Source organism: Pipistrellus kuhlii, unplaced genomic scaffold (assembly GCF_014108245.1).
Source record: "Pipistrellus kuhlii isolate mPipKuh1 unplaced genomic scaffold, mPipKuh1.p scaffold_m20_p_22, whole genome shotgun sequence".
Taxonomy (NCBI): Eukaryota; Metazoa; Chordata; class Mammalia; order Chiroptera; family Vespertilionidae; genus Pipistrellus; species Pipistrellus kuhlii.
In genome coordinates, this window is record NW_023425521.1 from 7,641,574 (window position 1) to 7,663,625 (window position 22,052).

Sequence of the window (22,052 nt, forward strand, 5' to 3'; positions counted from 1 at the left end):
ATTAGTAAACATGGACAAGGTCTAACGTAAAGAACAAACAAACAAAAACCACTCTTGTCTGTAGCTCATAGCCTGGTTCTCAAAGTCCCTGGACCAATAACATCAGCATCCCCTGTTGGAAATTCAGATTCTCAGGCCCTGCCCTAAACCTACCCTGCGGGATAGGCCAGCAATCTGTGTTAATAGCCCTCCAGATGAGTCTGATGCTCGATAAAGCTTATGAACACCTGGGGTATAGCATGAACTGCAAACCAGATTAGATCCCAAGGAAGAGCAGTTTGATTCAGTACAAACAGATTAAACAAAGAATGGTAGCAGTCTTCAGGACCAACTGCCAAATTCTGGTGCCTTGTGAGAATTAGAACAGGCGCCCCCTTTAGGCAGATTCAGCAGGTGCTATCATCTTGGGGCTAAATTTTAGTCCCATCCACCCCCTGGGCTGAGTGTTCCTAGTGCACACAAACTGTACACCATTATGTAGTGGCTACTCTGTATGTCTTTCTCCCCAGACTCACCATCTCCGGTGCCTAATTACGATTAAAAAAAAGAAAAGAAAAGAAAAGAAAAAAGGACATTGTAGTTGATAGTGATCTTTTCTTGCTCAAGGATTTTAATTTTGTATCTTTTCCGAGTCTCAGCATTTTGCTGTCGCATAACTAATTTCCTAAACAGATGTTATTCTGCTCATGTTCATAGTAAAGTGTAACCATTTCCACTATTGAAGGAGTTGAGTTTGCCTTTCAAAGGCTTGATTGGTCTTTATCCATGAGCCTTGGGTGTCTCCTGTGTGACTAGAACACTAATCAGAGAAGTAGCAACAAGGCATTTCAGAAAACGAAGTGGATAAAAATAGGCAGCCCAGCTTCAGAAGAGCATGGTTTCGCTCCACAGACTGACAGTATTTTGAGAAAGGAACACAGGATTGCCAGCAGGAGGCTGTGATTGAGTGGAACCTCATGAACAGCTTGTAAATCCTCACTGTTCCAAAATATATATAGGGGCAGAGGGGTCGTTCTGACTGGTACAGATGAAACCACCTCATGACAATGAGTCCCTAGAGCGGGCCTAACACTAAGTGAAGCAAGCTCAAAGTGGAGAAAGGCATGTTTAAAGATTAGCGTGAGTTGGTTGAGTTCACCAGGCCAGCATTTTCCAATGGCCTCACATGACCTTGAGTGCCCTGGCTCTTAGGCAGTATTTTATGTGCGTGCTTATGTTCACCTCTCTGGGGAGAGAACCCATAACTTTCCATCAGCTTTTCAAAGGGGTCTGTGACCCCACCCTCCACTTCCTCAAATGAAGAGCTACTGTATAGGAAAAAATGGCAGCTGTAGACTACAACCCAGGATCTTAGTGGTCTGAATTAGTTCATGGAAAGGGTATGCACCAAGCTTTAAGGATTGGCTACTTTCACTGCATAAAAGGTGTAGCCACCCTAAGCTATTTGTAATAAACATGGTTGACCTTATGATGATTTTTAAAGGTATAAATAAGGCACTTCCCAAAGGATAGCCCTCACTGTGGCGGAGCCAAAGGGGTATCACATCTCACTCAGGATTGCTGGAGTCTCCCCCGTGCCCCGCCCCACACCCAACCCAGCCACTTGTTCAAGATTTCCATTTTGACTTTGAGCAAGGAAAAATGAATACTGTTTTGGCTAAGGAGCCTGGAAATGGAGAGAAAATGTTTATAGAAGGAAATAAAATGTAATGTGCCATTGGGCAGGTTATTGAATTAGAGTTGGTAGAGGCTTTTTAAAATTTTTTTAGTTGCTGTGCCCTAACTGGTTTGGCTCAGTGGATAGAGCATCAGCCTGGAGACTGAAGGATCCCAGGTTCAATTCTGGTCAAAGGCACGTGCCCAGGTTGTGGGCTCAGTACAGCCGATCAATGATTCTCTCTCATTGTTGATGTTTCTATATCTCTTTCTCTCTCTCTCTCTTCCTCTCTGAAATATTTATTTATTTATTTATTTATTTATTTATTTATTTAATTTAGTTGCTGCAACTGTGCAGTGCAAGGTAGGAAAACTCAGACTTGCAGACGTTTTGTTCCTTGATATTTGTAGTTTCTCTGTCTGTTCAACTGACTTCTAAAGGCTTTCCAGATATATGATCTTGCCTCTACTTCCTGTAAAATCAGCCTACCTTCATTTGTTTGTTTGTTTTATTTTAGAAAGAGAGGGAGAGAGAAACATCAATGATGAGAGCAAATCATTGATCACCTGCTTCCTGCACGCCCCCTCCTGGTGATCGAGCCAGCAACCCGAGCATGTGCCCTTGATCTTCAGTTCACAGGCCGATGCTCTGTCCACTGAGCCGAACCAGCCTGCCTTCTCTAAAATTAAAAAGATTGAAAGAAAATTGCCATCATAAATACAGTCGAAAGACTAGGAGAATATAACTTGCAATATATGTAGCTAACAGGATTAATTAATATACTAGTATGAAGTGCTCCTACAAGTCAAAAATCCAATAACTCAATAGGAAAAAGGTAAAGTACATGAGCAGATAAACAGTAGAAAGAGAAAAGCAAATGGCCAATAACCTCACTACTGATTTAAAGCAATGTAATGAAAACAACAGGAAGATACATTTGCCCTTCTGATAGAAATTTAAGAGAATGACAACATTTAGTTTTGGATAGGTGGGAGAACACATAACAGTTTTTATGAAAATGATAAGTACAAATAGCCTGTGATCCAGCAATTCCACTTCTAGAAATTTGTTCTTAAGGAATACTACACATGTGCTCATCAATATAGGTAGAAAGCTATTCGGTGTCATGTTGTTTATAAAAGCTAGAAATTAGACTCAGTGTGAATGTCCATTAACAGGAATATGGTCAAGTAAATTATGATACACCCATACTATGAATATTATGTGTAACAGTTTAAAAAAAAATAAGATAGTTCTTATGTACTAGTATGGAAATATGTACATTTCCCATTATTGGAAAAAGCAAGCCAGAGCAATATGAATAGTATAGTATAGTATAGTTTAAGATGGTATCATTCCATAAGTATAAAAATAAATGAGAGTGTGCGGGTGTGTGTAGTAACATACATGTAAATTTAATTTTATTTTTTTTTAAATCTGGCAATCTGTGCCTCAAACTCTTAACAGTGGGTGTTTCCAGAAGGAATAGTCTTTGTGGGGGAGGTTAAAAGGAGTTAAACTCTTTTCTCTACATAATCCAATGCTACCGGAATTATTTCTATGAAACATAATGCATGCATTACTTGAGTGATTCATTAAATAATAATTAGAACCCATTTTTTGTTTTAAGTAGAAAATGGGTGAAATGGACCTAGATTTATAAAGTTAAAGTAGATTTTGCTCTTTAAAGAGAGCCTTCAGTTCATGGTTTAGGAAATCAAAGAAGATTCGCCAATTAACAAATCCCCTGGGCCCCGCACTTCTCTCTGGAAGCTGGGCTGATGGCAGAGGCTCCAAGGGTGGGCTAGGAGACGGGCACCTGCTCTGCCCTCCCCTGAAGGGGGGTGAGAAAGAGAAGGAAAGAAATGGCCTCGCAAGAGGACAGAGAAAGGAAATCTTGCTCCACTGAAATGCAATGAGGGGCATTTATACCCCAGAACCATTGCCCAAGTGCCACTTCTGTCCATCAACCTCTGATAGCCGAGGGTCAAAGATAGCAGACGTGCCTTTCTTAGAAGAAATACTGTGCTACTTCCAATATTCTTTTATTTATTTATTTATTTATTTATTTATTTATTTTTAATATATTTTATTGATTTTTTATAGAGAGAAAGTTAGAAACATCCATCAGCTGCCTCTTGCACAACCCCCACTGGGGGTGTGCCTGCAACCAAGGTACATGGCCCTGACCGGAATCCAACCTGGGGCCCTTCAGTTTGCAGGCTGACATGCTATTCACTGGGCCAAACCGGTTTCAGTCCAATATTTTTTTTTAATTTGGCTATTTTTAAATATATATATATTTTATTGATTTTTAACAGAGAGGAAGGGAGAGAGAGAGCCAGAAACATCGATGAAAGAGAAACATTGATCAGCTGCCTCCTGCACACCCCCACTGGGGATGTGCCCACAAGCAAGGTACATGCCCTTGACTGGATCGAACCTGGGACCCTTCAGTTCGCAGGCTGACACTCTATCCACTGAGCCAAATCAGTTTCGGCTCGGACTATTATTTAAGAAACCTTATTTAAAAGAAGTAAATTATGACCTTTTAAACTTATAAATTAAGGGGTGATTGTTTTTCAGTTTACTTGCAAAATAATGGACATAGGCTTCTTTTAATTAAGAGTTGCCCTGACACACATAAGCGTTTGCTTGCTTGCTGGAAACAAAGAGATCCGAACCTAAATGGTTAGACATCACTGATCATTAACAATCGATCAGTAATGAAGATGAAGTGGCTCTGAAAGGATAATCTGCCCTTGGCCACCTGTAATTGAATTTTCTAGGAAATTGATTCACGTATAGATTGCAAGGTAATATACTTTGCAGAAGCAAGACGTAATACATTTTACCAGATAACCTGAACAGGAACTTAACATTTTTCACTTGAGTAAGCTTTCCATAAATTACTAAGAATACGGAAAATGTTTACTCCGTTTCCATAAGCATGTATGGTACGTGGGAGTAGTTCAGGGTTCAGCCAAACATATTTCGATTTCCGTAGCAGCAGGGACCAAATTATCATCATCTTTTAGAGAATCACTTCGTTAGAAATGTTCACACTGTGTTTTGTTTTGTTTTTTATTTTTAATTGGGTTTGAGAGAGAGAGAGAGAGAAACAGCCATGTGACAGTGAAACATCGATTGGCTGCCCCTTGCACATCCCTGCCTTGGGATGGAACCCACAACCTGGGCATGTGACCTGATCGAGAATCGAACCAGGAACCTGTGCACAGTACAAGGCTCAGCTAACTGAGCCACACCATCTGGGACTAGAAATGTTCACCCTTATGTGGTCTGATTGGGAGATGTGTTGTTTTTCTTTTAGACAAAACTTTCTGAAATTTTGTTTCTTTTTTTTTTTAACATTTCTTTTTTTTTTTTCTTTTTCTTTTTAAATATATTTTATTGATTTTTTTACAGAGAGGAGGGAGAGATATAGAGAGCCAGAAACGTCGATGAGAGAGAAACATCGACCAGCTGCCTCTTGCACACCCCCTACTGGGGATGTGCCCGCAACTCAGGTACATGCCCTTAACCAGAATCGAACCTGGGACCTTTCAATCTGCAGATCGATGCTCTACCACTGAGCCAAACTAGCTTTGGCTGAAATTTTGTTTCTTAACTCTTAATCTTAAAAAGCGGGGAGGAGCTGAAACCGGTTTGGCTCAATGGATAGAGCGTCGGTTTGGGGACTGAGAGGTCCCGGGTTCGATTCCGGTCAAGGGGCATGTACCTTGGTTGCGGGCATATCCCCGGTAGGGGGTGTGCAAGAGGCAGCTGATCGATGACTCTCTCTCATCGATGTTTCTAGCTCTCTATCCCTCTCCCTTCCTCTCTATACAAAATCAATAAAAATATATTTTTAAAAAAAAAAAAGCGAGGAGGAGGATACCAATTCCAGATTAGTGGTATCCCTCTTCTAACGGCCACAAATAATAGATTTGTTTAATGTGGGTTTTTTCTTTCTTACACAAATACCTCATATTTGATGTAGAAAATGTGGAGTATATAAATAAGCAAAAAGAAGAAAATGATCATTAGCTATCATCCTAACACCTTGAAACAATCACAGTTTACATTTTGAAATGCATACTTTGTCTTTTTAAAATGTATATAATGCTTTTCTGGCACACACAAAAAAAAGATTTCACATAATATGTATAAGTTTTTACCTTCTATTTTTTATTATTTAACAATATACCCAGGACATTTTTCTGTGCTGTTAAATATCCTTCTACATTATTTGTGTTTGCATAGCATTATTGGCCCCCTGGGTTGTTTTCAATTTTTCACTATTATGAACAAAGGCAGTAATGAGAGTATCTTTGTTATTAAATTCTTCATCACATCCATTAAATTGATATACCTTTGAAAGCACGTAGTCACACGGTTTAAGCCCCACTCTTAACATTGAGCTAATTAAAGATGAATAATGCTTTGTGTTGGAATTCACTAGAACAGAGAAACTAAAAGCCTTAGTGAATGGGGAGGGAAGAAATATCTTTACGTTTTAAACTTTGAGCTTAGAATGGCCTCAGTATTCGTTCTAGGCATATTGGTGTTTAAGAAATTTTGTTAACCAGCCATTGAAATGAAAGTGATTGTATTGACAGGATGTGTTAGTATTGTTAACTAAGGTGCATTTGTTCTAATCACAAAGCAGCATCCTTTTATTGCTTCCAGTTACCTCGATTTTCTAAAACAAAAGCATGCTCTCCGCTTGGCCAGACTCTGCTTAGCTTGAGACTTACATTGCTATGGACAGCGTTCTTGACTGACGTGTGCTGGGTGTGGGGGGACCATCCCACTAAATAACATGGCCCAGGTCTGGGGTTTAGAGCCACGCTCTACGCTGGCCCCAGACAATACTGAATTAAATAAAAAACTCCTGCCTTTTGGAAATGAAGAGTATCTCACATGACACACCTGGATTGATATAAAAAGATGACAAGCCCCATGCTGCAGAAAATGCCTGAGGAACCATCCCAGCTGTGAATGCCAGCTGTAGGCCTCGAAGTTAATTAGTGATGAGGGTGGGTGGTCGATTAACAATCGCTCAGCGTACCTTTATTATAAAGTGGCGTGAAGCTAAACTCTGCCGTGAGAGCAACAGGAGAATGCCCGTCTGGGACAGCTGTTGATAAATTGCAGTAAAACAGCCAAACGTGCAAGGTGAGGGTGGGGGGGTACAACAACAGAAGTATTTAAAGTAGGACCGATTGGTATGTTTTTGGACTTCACACACTGACACTGGACAGGTTCGGTGTTTAAGTTTCTTGTCAGTTGGGTTAGGACAGGGTTTCTCAACCTCAGCACCATTGACAGTTGGACCAGGTAGTTAAATTCTTTGTTGGAGGAAGGGTAGCATCCCAGTTGTGACAATCAAGAATGCCACAAAACTGTCCCCGCCAAGAACCACTAGATTACCAGATCATTATCCTGAATACCGTAACCAGTGTGGGTGTAAGTAGTGCCAGCCACCTTCAAGCTGTCAGGCTAGACTTGGAGATGGGTGTAGACCTGCCCTCTGACACCACGCATTCTGTGCAGAAGCTCACTGTGTGTGAGCACCACACCCAGTCTCACACCCATGGACCTCGTCCCATGCCTTCCACGTCATGTCTCCTACAATAGCAATGAAAGTGCCCTTTCTCTTGTCGAACGCACTGACATACAGAACCTATTGGGAGAGGTATACGGAAGGTAAGTTTTAAGGCAAACACAGCTGAGCACCTCCCTGAGGGATCTTCTAACTCTGCTTTAGGAGATCTCAGGCTCTGGCACTGCCCACGCGCTCCTACTCCAACCACTTAGCTCACTGTACAGGAGTCACCCCTAAAAAAATGGCCACCCTTCCCTTCCTAAGACTATTTTGAGTTCCCTTCCTTGTACTCACTGCCCCTCTGGCTGGTTTGGCTAACTTTATGATTTGCCTTCCATAAAGTTAGCGAGTCCCCTGCTTCTTAAACCTCTCTTTGGCTTCTGCTAAGCTACCATCTTTCCCTAAAGTCTCCCCATTGAAAGTTTGCATTTAATAACGGAAGTTGCCCACGTCTTGACCTTCTTTCAGATATGACAATGGACGATGTTCGAGAATACGAGAAAAACATGCATGAACAAACCAACATAAAAGTTTGCAATCAGCATTCCTCCACTGTGGATGACATAGAGAGCCAGGCCCAAACAAGTGTATGTAGAATTTTAAAACATGTTGCCCCCTCCCTTTACCAGGCTTACACTGATCTGTGAAATGCCGCCAGCGCTCAGTTCTCGGGCTCCCACCGAGAGCGTTGTCGTCGCCCGGGGGCTGTTGGTAAACATTTCAAGTCTTTAAAGCCACTTGATGTGCAGGGTGTTCCAGTCATAAAGCCAAGAACGAGGAGAGTGGGAACGTGCTGTGGGGCTAGTGCAGGCCTGGCCTGAACCCAGAAGAGAACAGGGCGAAAAGCCGGGGTCATATGAAAAGCAGAACTTTTAAAAACAGGTAGCAGTTACTTGTTCAGGGGAAGGCTTCTGACCCATCTGGCCTTTTAGGTTTCCTTACATTTGCTCTGAAATGCTTTTTATAGCTGTCTTCCCCAGTCAGTTCATCTTTCCTAGGTTAATGCCAGGTGGGTCTGTGGTCCCTTCCTGCATCTGGCAGCGCAGTGGCGCAGTGTGACGGTGTGGTGAGTGGGGACTCTGCGTCAGCTAAGCCCCAGGGAGCCTCAAGTTATTCCCAGGCTCGTGGGAAATTGAGAGTTGACTATAGGGTGTCTGCCAGCATTTTACATGTAGTTGGATTCATGCTAGTGAAGAGGAGCTACCGGTGACAAAAATGGAACCTCTGAGTCATTTGTATGTGCCTTTGGCCAGAGCGGGAATCTCTGGGTGGCAGCTTAAGCTTGCATCATCCAGAGTAACACATTAATTAGATTTTTAAGAAACTGATGTAGGACAGTGTTTCCCAAACTTTTGACATACGTGTACCCCTTCTATAATTTTCGTAACACTGAGTACAGCTTGTACTCATGAGAACGTAGAATTAGGCGCAGCTAAGCACGGTGCAGTGCATATCCCCACCAAACTCCGGTGCAACGCGTACCCTCACCAAACGCGTACCACACTTTGGGAAACACTGTTGTAGGAGATTGAGAGATGGCTATTGTAAACGAAGGCTTTGGAATTGTGAAGACCTTGGTTGCACTTTGGAAATCTTTAGTTGAGTTTTTAGAGCATGTCTTTGGAATGTCCTGCAAGGCCACCGTTGGATGCACGTGACTGCCCTTGAGGTTGAAATGGCCCGAAGGCTTCCTCCCGTTTTGCGTGCTGTGATTGGATTTTCGGGAAACCCTTCTCGCATAGTTAGCCCAGGTGGTCCTCTCTCTGCCCAGATCAGTTCCGATAGGATCTCTGTCTTCCTCTCTCCCTGTTCTAAAGTTAGAAATGTGCCTTCAGGAAACTGTCCTTGAATTTTCATCACTTTCAATTACCTTTTCTTTTAGGAATGTTAGACACCAGTTCCCCCTCAGCCGCTCTCTGAAAGCTGCTCCCTGTCAGGTGGACCAGACAAAGGAAGCCAGAGGACTGGGAGAGACGCTACCCGTCCCAAAGACAAAGCGCAATGCTTGTCTCCTGAGTTCTTACCGCTTTCAGCTTAGGCTCTTTCTTGGTTTTCTTTTCGTTTTACTGCGAATATTGTGTTAGGTCAGTTTACCACGTAGAGGCGGTGGTGCCTAGAACGGTTCTCCCCAGGCGAAGCCCATGCGTTGATTCTCTTGCAGCAACTCACAGGCATTCCCATGACGTCAGCAAGAGATAAGTCTACCAGTATCTCTTCCAAAGTTACAGAGTGGTTATTTTTTTTTAAATATATTTTATTGATTTTACCCAGAGAGGAATTGAGAGGGAGAGAGAGTCAGAAACGTCAAGAGAGAGAAACATCAACCAGCTGCCTCTTGCACACCCCCCACTGGGGATGTGCCCGCAACCAAGGCACATGCCCTTGACCTGAATCGAACCTGGGACCCTTCAGTCTGCAGGCCAACGTTCTACCACTGAGCCAAACCGGTCCCGGCCAGAGTGGTTATTTTGAGTGCTGGCGACATTTCCCGTATTCTGTGGCATTCCTTCAAATTGGAGATTATTTTTCCATTGTCTCTCTTCTCCATCATAATGAAAAACAGTTGAAATCGAGAGTCTGCTGTCCACAAATAAAAACTACAAGAGTGCCCAATAAAACTTAAATCATCAACCCGAGAAGAAACAAATTAGATTGAAATTATGCAAAATTAACATCCATGACCAGGGCAATAAAGAAATTGTCTCCTTTTCAATTGAGCAGTTTCAGTGCCTTCAAGGAAGGGAACTTCTAAGAGACTCCGGAAGGGACTGTAAAATAAAAACTCTGTCTCCTCTGGGTGATTTCTGCTCTCTGCTGGTTGCATGGAGTAGGACACTGTGTTCAGCTGCATTTTCAGAAAGCCCGATTTCTCCGAGATGATATCCGTCATTAGAGCAGAAACAGACCCCGATTCAGTGACATTTTCCTGAGATCCTCAATTTTATTTTGCAGGACCTCTCTTTAAAAAGACATAATCTCTTTTCTTAGCTTAATAGTGTTAGTGCTGTTTTTTTAAAGTGGAGGGTTCATGGGTATGATTTTTTTGTACTCTTCTGAGTTTTATATTATATCAACACAACCATAATTTTTTATTTCCTTTGAAAACAAAGCATTCCCTTTCAGAAAATTTAGTAATTGTTTCCAGGAAATCTGCTTAAGGATTTTGTTTTTTGAAAAATATTTCTGATTTGTTCATATGTTATGATGTGACACATATATCAGGATGGGGCAAACGTAGGTTTATAGTTGTTCATACAGAAAACAATACAAAAATGAATAAATAATAATACAAGAATAAACTCTGTTGTTTCATATACTCACAACTGTAAACCTACCTTTGCCACACACTGTATGGCATCATTTGGGGGCCATTGATTGATTTAGTTACCTTCTCTTTATAGAAAATATGGCCAGGTCTGATAAGAGTCATACCCACAACACACATATTCACTGCTCTGGTCTGAATTTGTACTCCTGATGTATTGATTTCAGAGAGGAAGGGAGAGGGAGAGAGAATAGAAACATCCATGAAGAGAGAGAATCATTGATCATCTGCCTCCTGCATGCCCCCTACTGGGGATGGAGCCCACAACCCAGATATGTGCCCTGATCAGGAATCAAACCATGACTTCCTATTTCATAGGTGGACGCTCAACCACTGAGCGACACCAGCAGGGCACTCCTGATGTCTTCTAATTCAGAATACATAAAACACTCACTGAGGAGTGCTTGGGAAGTCTTGGAGATGGGTATTCATAAAGGAATATTATTTCAGAGGTTTGCCTCCATAAAAAGGAAAAATTCAGGATATAACATGTGAGTGATAATTTGGGTTTATAATTTGAAGAGGCCCCTTTTTCATAGGGTCCCACAGGTCCTTTAAAAACAGGCGTAGAGATGAATCCACGTGCACGTCTTCTAAATAACTGCTCCTTTTCCTTTCTATCTTTTTCTTTGCTCTGAAGACATGACAATGGATGAAGTCCGAGAATTTGAACGAGCCACTCAGGAAGCCACCAACCAGAAAATTGGCGTTTTCCCACCTGTGATTTCTATCTCGAGCATTCCCCTGCTGCCTTCTTCAGTCCGCAGTGCCCCCTCCAGCGCGCCGTCCACACCTCTGTCCTCAGATGCACCCGAGTTTCTGTCCGTGCCCAAAGACCGGCCCCGGAAAAAGTCCGCCCCAGAAACTCTCACGCTTCCAGACCCCGAGAAACAAACCACCCTGAATTTGCCTGGCGTGCCCTCAGAGAGGCCAGGCCGGCCCAAGTCAGAATAACTTCCTGTGACTATTTCATGGGGTTTTATAGGTTCATTTTCAGGGTTGGCTTTTTTTGTTCTGTTTTATTTTTTAAGAATCTTCTAATAGAGAAAAAGACTGCTTTGTCACTCAAAACATGTTCCTTCTATCTGAGTGTGCATGTGGTTAAGTAATTTCACATATAATATGAGTCCCTCAATATGCCACACAGCATCACATTAGATGCAACATGTAAGACATGCAAAGGACAGAAGGCGTCTTCTGTAGCCACAGCTGGAAGCCTGGGAGGAAGCCTTGTTATCGGGCATTTGACGCAGTTGGTATGGACTTCAAGGGTAAATAAATGGGAACTCTGCACCACTGTGGTACAAGGTGTGATAAAATAGTGAAGTCATTTTTCTCCGATCAAACCTGAAATTCTCAAAAATACTCAGGCGTAACATACCTAATGGTTAAATTTTGAACTGCTCATCACCAATACTTGAATACCAGTAGTTACTAAAATTCCTATTTTGGTTAGTCTGACTCAGGATTTGGGGCCTAGTTAACACTTACAATTTTCTGAAAATTTTAATTATCAACCCACAGAGGCTCCATGTGCAATTAATGATGACTTATTTATACCTTTCACAGAATTTAATAAAGATTCCACTTGCTTCTGTCTTTTAATAACTTTTCCCCTATGTGCCCTCAGAAATCTTAAGAATTACGTGTGTGAATGTGACCTTAGCTTGACAGATTTTGGAAGGGTTGAGTTAGGAGCCAAGAGGCCCAGGTGAGGCAGACATCTTTTTTTCTCTCCAGGTACCAATAAACCTTAACTTGTCAGCTTCTATCATCCAGGAAGATTCTCAGAATTTGCAATTAATTGAGTAGAATTTATTGACTACTTCCCCACTCAAAAAGTTCAAGGGTAGAATAAGCTAACTGGACTTTAATTCTGTTGAAATATCTGGTTTGGGAAACCCTAAAAAGGAGAATTGTTTTTCATCTCCCTCTGGTTTTACTTTTGATAACATTCAGACTTCCTGGACCCGATGGCCCATCACAGGACCTTAGAAAAGACTGTCATTCTCTTGCTCCTTCCTTGAAATCCAAATATTGGGATGTCCCAGAAGTTGAGTAAGTACCGTCAAATGGGAGGAGAGAATGAGCAGAATTGTTGACTCCTATTTGTCAAGCAAAAAGGAGGAGAGATACATGTCCTACCGTCTAGCTTTCTTTTCTGAAAGTGTTGCTAATGCAAGAGTAGATTCAAGGTTGACGGGAGGCAAGCTCATTCACCAAAGTGGCAGAAAGAGAACTCTCCTTTGATCTTAAGAGGGAAAACCTGCCACCTTCGCACCTCACTGCCTTTAAATGCAGAAGGAAGGGCAAGCAGCATCTATAGTCACTTTTGTCCTCCATGAGAGGAAGAGAGCAAAGTAATTGGGCAACTCCACGCCCCCTGGCCAGCCTTCCTCACCGTAACCTCCAACCTCAGGAAAGGGACCTTCCCACACAGATTCCAAAGGAAACACACAGACCAAGGAGCACCGCCTCCTCTCTCCTGGCCTCAGCCAGTGGCCCCTGCCTGCTCTCTCTCTCTAAGTGCTCAGCACTCTGCATTGTGTCTTTCAAGTTGGCACACGCCCAGGTGCAGGCGCTGGCCCCTGAGCCCGCCACCAAGTAAGCGTAAGTCATACGTCAGACTGTCAAGATCATATCTTTATCTACAGGTTGATATTTAGCTTGAAAAAAAATATTTTAAATTCAGAACTCAAAATGGGAACCAGTTACAAATAGCTTAGGTCAACATGCATCTCTTCCCTAAGAGCGACATAGCGTTGTAGTAAGACATCTCTGCATGGTATGGTAGCATGATTTCTTGCTTGTGGGAAAACTTAATCTTTTACCAAATCCCTTGGACTTCTCGACGGCTCCCTCTCCACACGTAGTACTTAAGGATTATGTTTGGCTTCAGAAAGCAAAAATCTATTTTCACAAGGCAGTGACCATGTGTGTGTGCTTACCATTTATTTACGAGCTGAAATCAGCTTTGTAACAAGAGGGGATGGGGTCATTTTCTAATGGAACTGATCTATTTTGCGCAGGTTGTTAACACATCTGACGCCTAGTTTTCCCATTCATACCATTGCTGTCTGTAAAGTAGCTTCCGCTAGCAAGGTCAACAATCCTATCCGCTTTAGAAAGCTAATTTCTCATTTCCTTCTGTGAGTTTTCTTTCTCATAGCCAGTACAATACCATGGACATCAACTACAATCTGCTAAAGATAGTGTGAGTTTTAGCCATCAAAAGTGTGCACACTTAAAATACATTCAGCTTCCTGCCTACATGTGCTTTGTGTGCATTTAAGAAAAGGGGAGGGGGGATGAGTATATTCCTTCAGCTGCTTTGAATATCTAATCCCATCATCATGAGCATACGTGACTTCACCATTTTATCTGCCTTGATTTCCGGGTGTCATTTTACATTCTCCATACATGCCTTTGTTTGTTGTGGGATACAAGCCTGCAGTGAATGTGTACATAGAACCTTAATGATTCCTATAAGGATGGAAATGCAATGGCTGCATGATGGAAACTTAGAAGAAGGAAAAAAGCAGAAACTTGAATTCTTTCAGCATGTTTGGGGGGTAAGGGAATAGAATCTTTAACTCAGTGCCTCTGTCTGCAGTGTGGAAACCTTCAACCTTGTTCACCAAAATTGTATTATACCTGTATGTACATATATAGAAATATAGTCTAGTGAAGCAAACACCACCAGTTTGAAGTCTCTGATAGCCAGATTAATCCACAGAATAGCACATGCGCAGCACACCGTCTTCATCTCCGATGTTGGTGGAAACCATGACAATGGCTGTACATTTCATTACTTCTGGTGCATTTCAAATGCCAGATGCCCCTGTGCTTTCCACGCATGGGCTGTGTGTGGTATAGCACTTGTAGCTTTGACTGCTTTCCCAGGATCAGAGGGTCTTGGTGTTTTTCCCGTGTGAACTTTGTCAGAAGTTAGCTCTGAAGACCATTTCATGTATCTACTTTTGGGCTATAACAAAACAAAGCAAGAAGGCCATGAAATTTTTCACTTACCATCATTATAACGGGCACAATATGCATTCACTAGTGAACTAATTTATAAATCCTTCTGTTACGGTTTTGCATCTGTGTGGGAGGAATGCTTTTAATGTATTTGGAGGTTTGCATTAGCCATGTTTTGGGTTGTGAGGATAAATCTCTAAGCGCAGTCGTGGTTGTACAATGCAGGCACAAAAACCCAAGACCCCACAAGTAATTACAGCGTTTTCTTTCAAGGCACTGTAATACTGGCCTAGAGAATAGATCCTAACACTTCTGCAGAAATCATTTTCCTGTGAAAATTTCAAGGCTAATGGATTTATGTACATTTTTAAATTCTACTTTCCTTGGTAGCTTCAGGGCTCAGAGACAGCCAGGTCACTGTCTGGTTTCGGTCAGTAGGAATTTTACTTTTCAGAAGGGCCAGAGTATAATCCAGATATAATGTGTAATCAGATAATCCAATAGACAGGAATTGTCTAAATAGTTTCAGTCCCTTTCTGATCATCTGGCTCAGTAGGCCAGGTGGCAATCTGCCATCTGAGCCCTAATTCTTGAAATTTAAAATAAATATAAAACGTTGTGTGGCTGTAACTGGTCAAACAACTCGTTCTTGCTGAAACTGAAATGTCACGCAATCGCACAGCCTTGGCACGCGGAGGCAACACCGGGTTCTTGTGTGCTCTGCCTTCCAAATGATCTGTTTGCATTTGAAATGTAAATGTTTAAGCTTTTTAGGAGTTAGTGCAATAAGAGGGTGTGAATCTGGGGAGAACTTTTCAGATGTGTTCCATGGTAATTTTGTTGTTAAGTTAAATGCCTTAGGACCTTGTGGCCTACAAGGGAAAGCATGTCTATGGAATTGCAAGTCCCCCTTCAGTTCCTATGTATCCCCAAGAAGAGGTTCTTTGAGTTGATGTGATGCCTACGCCACTTCTGTGTCGCTTCAAGCGTCATTTTTTTAGTGTTTACATTTCAAGCTGGGATCTTGATTTGTGAAATGGGTCGACATGCCACTGCCACTGCTGAAGGACCAAAGTTTGGAGTGCACAGTGTTACAGTCTACAGGCAAAGCAAGCAAAAGGTGACCCTCACATATGCCATCCTTCTGTGTCATTTTATGGCTGTTTTGTGTTTTCCCCCCAGTTATTTATTATTGTTAATAACTTACTTTTTCTTACCTTCTATTGTAAATAAAGTACAAAGCAATCTTCTTTGCAAGTGTGGCTTCCTCTCTCCACTGGTCTCAAGGGATTGTTGGCAGTTGTGACTTTGTGGGTTGTTGGGAAAGAAGTGATCAAGGAAGAAGGAACAAGCCAATGGCCGGTACTTAGACCCAGGTCTGGGGATTTGTGTGCAAAGAAGCCTGGTCTGCTAAGCCATATGGTGCCTTCAGGGGAAGCCTGGGTGCCATAACTATCCAGTCAAAAAATATCCAAGGAGAGTCTGTAACCCAGTGGGGCACACACATAGACTCATCCACCCATCTAAGGGCTTGGTTCCCTTATCAAAGGTGAGACCACAGTCTGAGTGGTAACCAAGAAAAACCATTCTGAAGGAATCGGCAGGTGCACCACCCGAGTGGAACACCAGATTCTCTCCTCGTGTATACATGTATAATTGTGTGTGTGAGTGTGTGTGTAACTTCATGTGGTTGACCCAGGCAAAATCTGCTTTCAAGTTTATTAGATTGACTTTCTCTGTTCAATTATTAGCCCTCTAATATGCCATACTCCTGCAAATTCTTCCATATATATTTTTTAATTTTATTTTTTTAATTTTTTTTTCAGAGAGGAAGGGAGAAGGATAGAGAGCTAGAAACATCGATGAGAGAGAAATATCAACCAGCTGCCTCCTGCACACCCCCTACCGAGGATGTGCCCGCAACCAAGGTACATGCCCTTGACCGGAATCAAACCTGGGACCTTCTAGTCCACAGGCTGATGCTCTATCCACTGAGCCAAACCAGCTTCAGCAAATTCTTCCTTTTCTATAGCATGCAATCTAGTAGGATATCCCATTCAAGTCCAAACATTTAACTACTTCTCCCACTCCTGGGAAAACTAGAAACAGCTTTGTACTTTGCCCTAATGCTCTTGCTCTGGTCCCAGCGTTGAGGTCTCTAGCTCATACACAGGGGAAGAAATTGGACTTCTCTGATTTGTTTACACATTCAGTGCCTTCTCTAGTTTGCTAAGCTGCAGAACTGTTCATTGGCTAATTACAGAAACCAAAGCATAAGGAACTGCATTTAACTGAATAAACAAACATCCATTTGAAGTCATTTTGTTTTCATACTCTCAGGGATAACAAACATTGAATGATGCATCTTTACTTGAGGATTTCCTGAAAGCCACCTGTAACTGATAAATTTTATTTTGTTTCATTTGGTTTAACCAAGAGAGAATCAAGGTAAAAACTTGAGCTCCCTGTTATTTTAGAATCAGTGACTCCTGATTGAACAGGGTCTTGGTAAGGACAGAGCTGAGTGTTTCCTACGTCTTTCATGTCCCCTCTTAGAAAGAATGTGATGATAGATTGCATAAGCTGTCCAAAAATGGAAGGTTGGCAGCCTGTGCGTCATCCTCTCTCTGACCATGAGCCATGTGAGAGCCACTCCGGAGGAACAGAGAATTCTCCTCAAGGAGAATGAGTGGCCCTAGCAAACCAGGACATGGTATTAAATTTGCCCGCAAGTTAGTTTGGAATCTGACTGCCTTCTACTTATTTGTTCTTGGTATTATCTGTCCATGTTAACTTTTAATTTTGACATAATTACAGATTCACAGAAAGTTACAAAGACATGAACATGGATGTTCTGTCACCCTTCATCCAGCCTGCCCGACTGATAACAGCTTGTATAACTAGCATACAATACAACAACATTACAACCACAGAGCATGTAAAACTGGTGAAATCTGAATAAGCTTTGAGTGTACAATTCAGTAGCATTGAATATACACAGTGTTGTCCAATCATCACCACTACCCATTTCCAGAACTTTTTCATCCTTCCAAACAAACTGTACCCATTAATCAGTAACTGTATCCTTCTTCCCCTAAGACCCTGATAGCCTCTATTCTGCTTTCTGTCTCTACGAATTTACCTATTCTGGACACTGTATATTCATTCCTATTCTGGAATCATACAATATTTGTCTTTTTTGTGTCTGGCCTCTACCACTTTGCATAATGTTTTCAACATTCATATTACAGCATGCATCAGATAGTTTAAAAACCTATTTTATGGGGGAGGGTATATCTGATAAGCCCAATAAACACAGTTGCTCTCCTGTGTTACACGAGAAAACTATAATGCTGTGTACTGTTGGGCAAATCACTTCATCCTCCTGATCCCTCATTTCTTCCAGTGTAACCACACCAGCAATAACAGGTAGCATGTAGCCCTGACCGGTGGGGCTCTGTTGGTTGGGCTTCATCCCCTGCACCTGGAGCAGGCGTCTTCAAACTACGGCCCGCGGGCCACATGCAGCCCGCAGAGGAGTCTGATCCGGCCCGCCAGGTTTTTTGGGCAGTGAGCGCAGCCCAGGTGTTACAGTAGGAATTAGTAGTTCATATAGTCCGGCCCTCCAGCTCTCTGAGGGACCGTGATCTGGCCCCCACTTTAAAAAGTTTGAGGACGCCTGACCTGGAGGTTGCTGGTTCCGTTCCCAGTCAAGGGCTCTTGCCCGGGTTGCAGGCTCGATCCCCTGGTGGTGGGGGAGGAGGGCGGTTGGTGTTGCACTATCACATCGATGTTTCTCTCCCTCCCTTCCTCTCTAAAAATCAGTAAATGATTTTTTAAACAAACAGGAGGCATATATTCTATCTCAGTGACAAGCAAGTAAAAATAGGATTGCCACTTGGTGATGAAGGCTGAGGCTGAGGAGCCATGAGAGAAAGAGAGGCTACAGACACTCGGAAACCAAAGCTCCAGGAGGCAGGATGGCCATTCCCTGGACGTGAGGCTCCTTTTATTTTGAGTCTATTTTGGGTGAGTCTCTTCCTTTTGACCACAGGAGGTCACTAAACACAGTTGGGAAGTAGGTTAAAATGTCCTTTCTAGAAACAAATTTGCCAACGGAAACAAATACAAGAAATGCAAATTTTTTTATCCTTCCTAGGATTCCAGCGAATATTAATAACATCTCAAGTAGAAAGAACAATGTTTCAAGAAAAGAGCCGGACAGATGAAATCAGACCTGCAAAACTTCATTTTCATACATGCAAGTTTTATACATGCAAGATAATTATGTTTTTCTCCTATAAAGCTTGGATGGTTAAAAAAAAAATTAACTCAGAATATCTGGTGGATCAATAGTGAGTTATATTAGGTTCTTTGTTAAATATATATTTTTATTGATTTCAGAGAGGAAGGGAGAGGGAGGGTCACTGATCAGCTGCCTCCTGCACAAACCCTACTGGGGATTGCAGCCAGGCATTTACCGTGACCTCCTGTTTCATAGGTTGACGTTCAACCAATGAGCCACAAAAAAAGAAAGAAAAGAAAATGGAAACAAATCCATAGATACAGACAACAGATTGGAGGTTACCAGATAGTAAGAAGAGTGGAGAAAGGCCGATATAGGTAGCGGGGTCAGATGGATAGAACCTAGACTTTGGGCGGTGAGCAGGCTATAGTATATGTAGATATCAGATTATAATGTTGTACACCTGAAACTTACGTAATGTTATTAACCAGTGTTAACCCATTAAAGATAAACAAAGAAAATAAGCGCAATACCTGCGAGGCACAGTAAAGCAAAGCTTAATAAAACAAGGTGTGCCTGTTTACACAATATTTTTCCAACCCCTGCCCCTTAGTTTTAGTCTTAGCTTTGCAATTAAACATAACAAATGGGGGGGGGGGGGGGAGTGATTTTTTAAAAATATATTTTATTGATTTTTTTACAGAGAAGAAGGGAGAGGGATAGTTAGAAACATCAGTGGGAGAAACATCGATGAGCTGCCCCCTGCATACTCCCTACTGGGGATTTGCCCGCAACCATGGTGCATACTTTTTGACTGGAATTAAACCTGGGACCCTTCAGTCCACAGGCTGATGCTCTATCCACTGAACCAAACAGGTCAAAGCAAAAAAAAAAATGTTTTGATATTCTAAAAGTGGAAAACATATGTTAGAGAATCTTAGGTCTTATTGAAGCACCACCACAACTTCCATTTCCTATGAAGTCTTAGTGGAATATATGTGCACCAGCCATTCTCCTTTGAGAATGGTCCTTCTAGAAATGTTCCTTTGGCAAAGCACTTACTATATCCCACTCGGGCACGCCACCCACCATCAACCGTCCATGAAATGTCCATAACGGGTAACGTTCTCCCGTTTAAATACGGGCAGGCATCCTTTCCTGCCCATTATATAATTGGACTTGTTCCTTGTATATTTATCACCTGATTCTATTCTAGGAATTGAATGTGAGAGAAGATATCTTCCCCTGTCTTCACTGCTAGGCAGCCAAGCAGCATAAACTTGGCCAACAATCTAGACAGAACACCCACAGCTCTCAGTGCAATGCATAGGGCCACAGCTGCCTTTGTAGACCAGCCCTTAAACATCTCTCAGGAGTGACAAAGAGCCAGGCCCTCTCTCACACGGATGTTTCTCTCTCCTTCTCCCTTCCTCTTTCTCTGAAATCAATAAAAGAATGTCCTTGGATGAGGATTTAAAAAAAAAAAAAAAAAAAAAAAGCCAGGTCCTATTCTTGCTCGTTGACCTTCACTGATATGTCTTGGAAGTGGAATAGTTTGCTCCACTCTGATCTTAGGCCCGTTGCTGAAGGCTCCTAGTTCCCTTGTTACAGCTGGTGACCTTCCAAAAAGGAGTGGCTGGGGAGCCACATGCAGCTCGCTAGCTGAGCCGCGGTTTGCTGCTCTGTTAACTAATGAGTTTGCCGACCACTTCCCTAGCCAGTTTGACTCAGTAGATAGAGCATCAGCCTGCAGACCCACGGGTTTGATTCTGGTCAATGGCTCATGCCAGGGTTGTGGGCTCGATTTCAGTGTGGAGCATGTAGGAGGCAGCCAACCAATGACTCTCTCTCACCATTGATGTTTCTCTCTCTCTCTCCCTTCCTCTCTGAAATTGATAAAAATATTTTTTTTTTAAAAAAGGACTGCACTCTCCTTGAATAGTTTACCAAACTTAGACTCAACATTTTTTTAGACTCAAATTTACAGACGAATATACAAGTATAGTTCCAGCTTTCTTTGTCAGTAGGTCTTACTTTGTTCTAATGGCTTAAGCCCACATTCTATTTATTATAATGGTTTGCCATAGAAATAGGATTTTATTTAACAAAAATGCATTCAACACTTTCTATGGATCAGATACAATTACTGGTGCCATGAATACCAAGATGTAATGTGATTTTTACTGAGTGCCTACTAATTGCTAGGAAATGGGTATGCGTCAGTGCATAAGCAGACAGAGACTCCTTCAGAAGCCTACTGGGAGATGAGTAAGCAAGCAAATAAATAAAATAATTACTAACTGTGATAAAAAGGAAATAAATCAATTGCTGAGTTAAGAAAATGATGGAATGTTTTAGACAAGGTAGACCAGAAGGCCTCTCTGATGGTATCATCTTCTCTCACCTTGATAACTACAATTACTGTAACAGCCTTTGACTAAAGCTGGCTGCTTGTGGAGCATGTAGGAGGCAGTCATAATATTGAATTTGTGCATTCAATATTATGTGCCACAGTCAATGGCACTTGCTTTGAGAGTGTTCTTGCCTCAGCTAATCATATGATTAGCTCCCTCTTCTCCTTCATGTCGTTACTTAAAAGTCACCCTCTCATAAAGGCCTCCAATAGCTATCCTTTTTTTGCTGCACAATGGAGCTGCCCATAAGCTATATCACATGTCATAACACAATGGATTGAATGCAGAAGCAGATGTGGGAATCCGGTTACCTTTTATTAAACCAGACATTAAAGAGATTGCACAATATTTAATGTCACTCTCCTCATTAAGTTATTTTTAAAATTGTCTTTCATAAAAATGTTATACATGTTAACATGAAATGAGATTATTCTCGTTTTATAAATGAGAATAAATCCATATTTTTAAAAATATATATTTTATTGATTTTTTACAAAGAGGAGGAGAGAGGGATAGAGAGCTAGAAACGTAGATGAGAAACATTGACCAGCTGCCTCTTGCACACCCCCTACCGGGAATGTGCCTGCAACCAATGTACATGCCCTTGACCGGAATCGAACCTGGGACCTTTCAGTCCACAGACCGATGCTCTACCACTGAGCCAAACCAGTTTCGGCTAAATCCATATTTTTAATTCCTTGGTTTTAATTTCCAATGCAGTAAATATCTACAGATATAACCCATATAAACAAAAGCTCTTCATGTGCCTCAATAAATTTTAAGTGTATAAAGGTTCCTTGACTATCACAAAGTTTATGACTTCC

The 22,052-nt window shown here is 41.9% G+C and overlaps 1 protein-coding gene across 2 annotated transcripts in view; it reads left to right on the forward strand.

Moving 5' to 3' along the window:
• PITPNC1 (phosphatidylinositol transfer protein cytoplasmic 1) overlaps positions 1 to 15,818 on the forward strand; it is a 210,186-nt gene extending 194,368 nt beyond the window's left edge. The window contains exons 9-10 of one of the 2 annotated variants that reach the window (XM_036451383.2): positions 7,734 to 7,852; positions 11,231 to 15,818. In XM_036451383.2, coding sequence (XP_036307276.1) covers positions 7,734 to 7,852; positions 11,231 to 11,236 — 125 coding nt within the window. In that variant the 3' untranslated portion in view covers positions 11,237 to 15,818. The remainder of the gene's footprint in view (positions 1 to 7,733; positions 7,853 to 11,230) is intronic. The other variant, XM_036451381.2, reaches the window with a different exon arrangement.
• Positions 15,819 to 22,052: the final 6,234 nt, after the last annotated feature.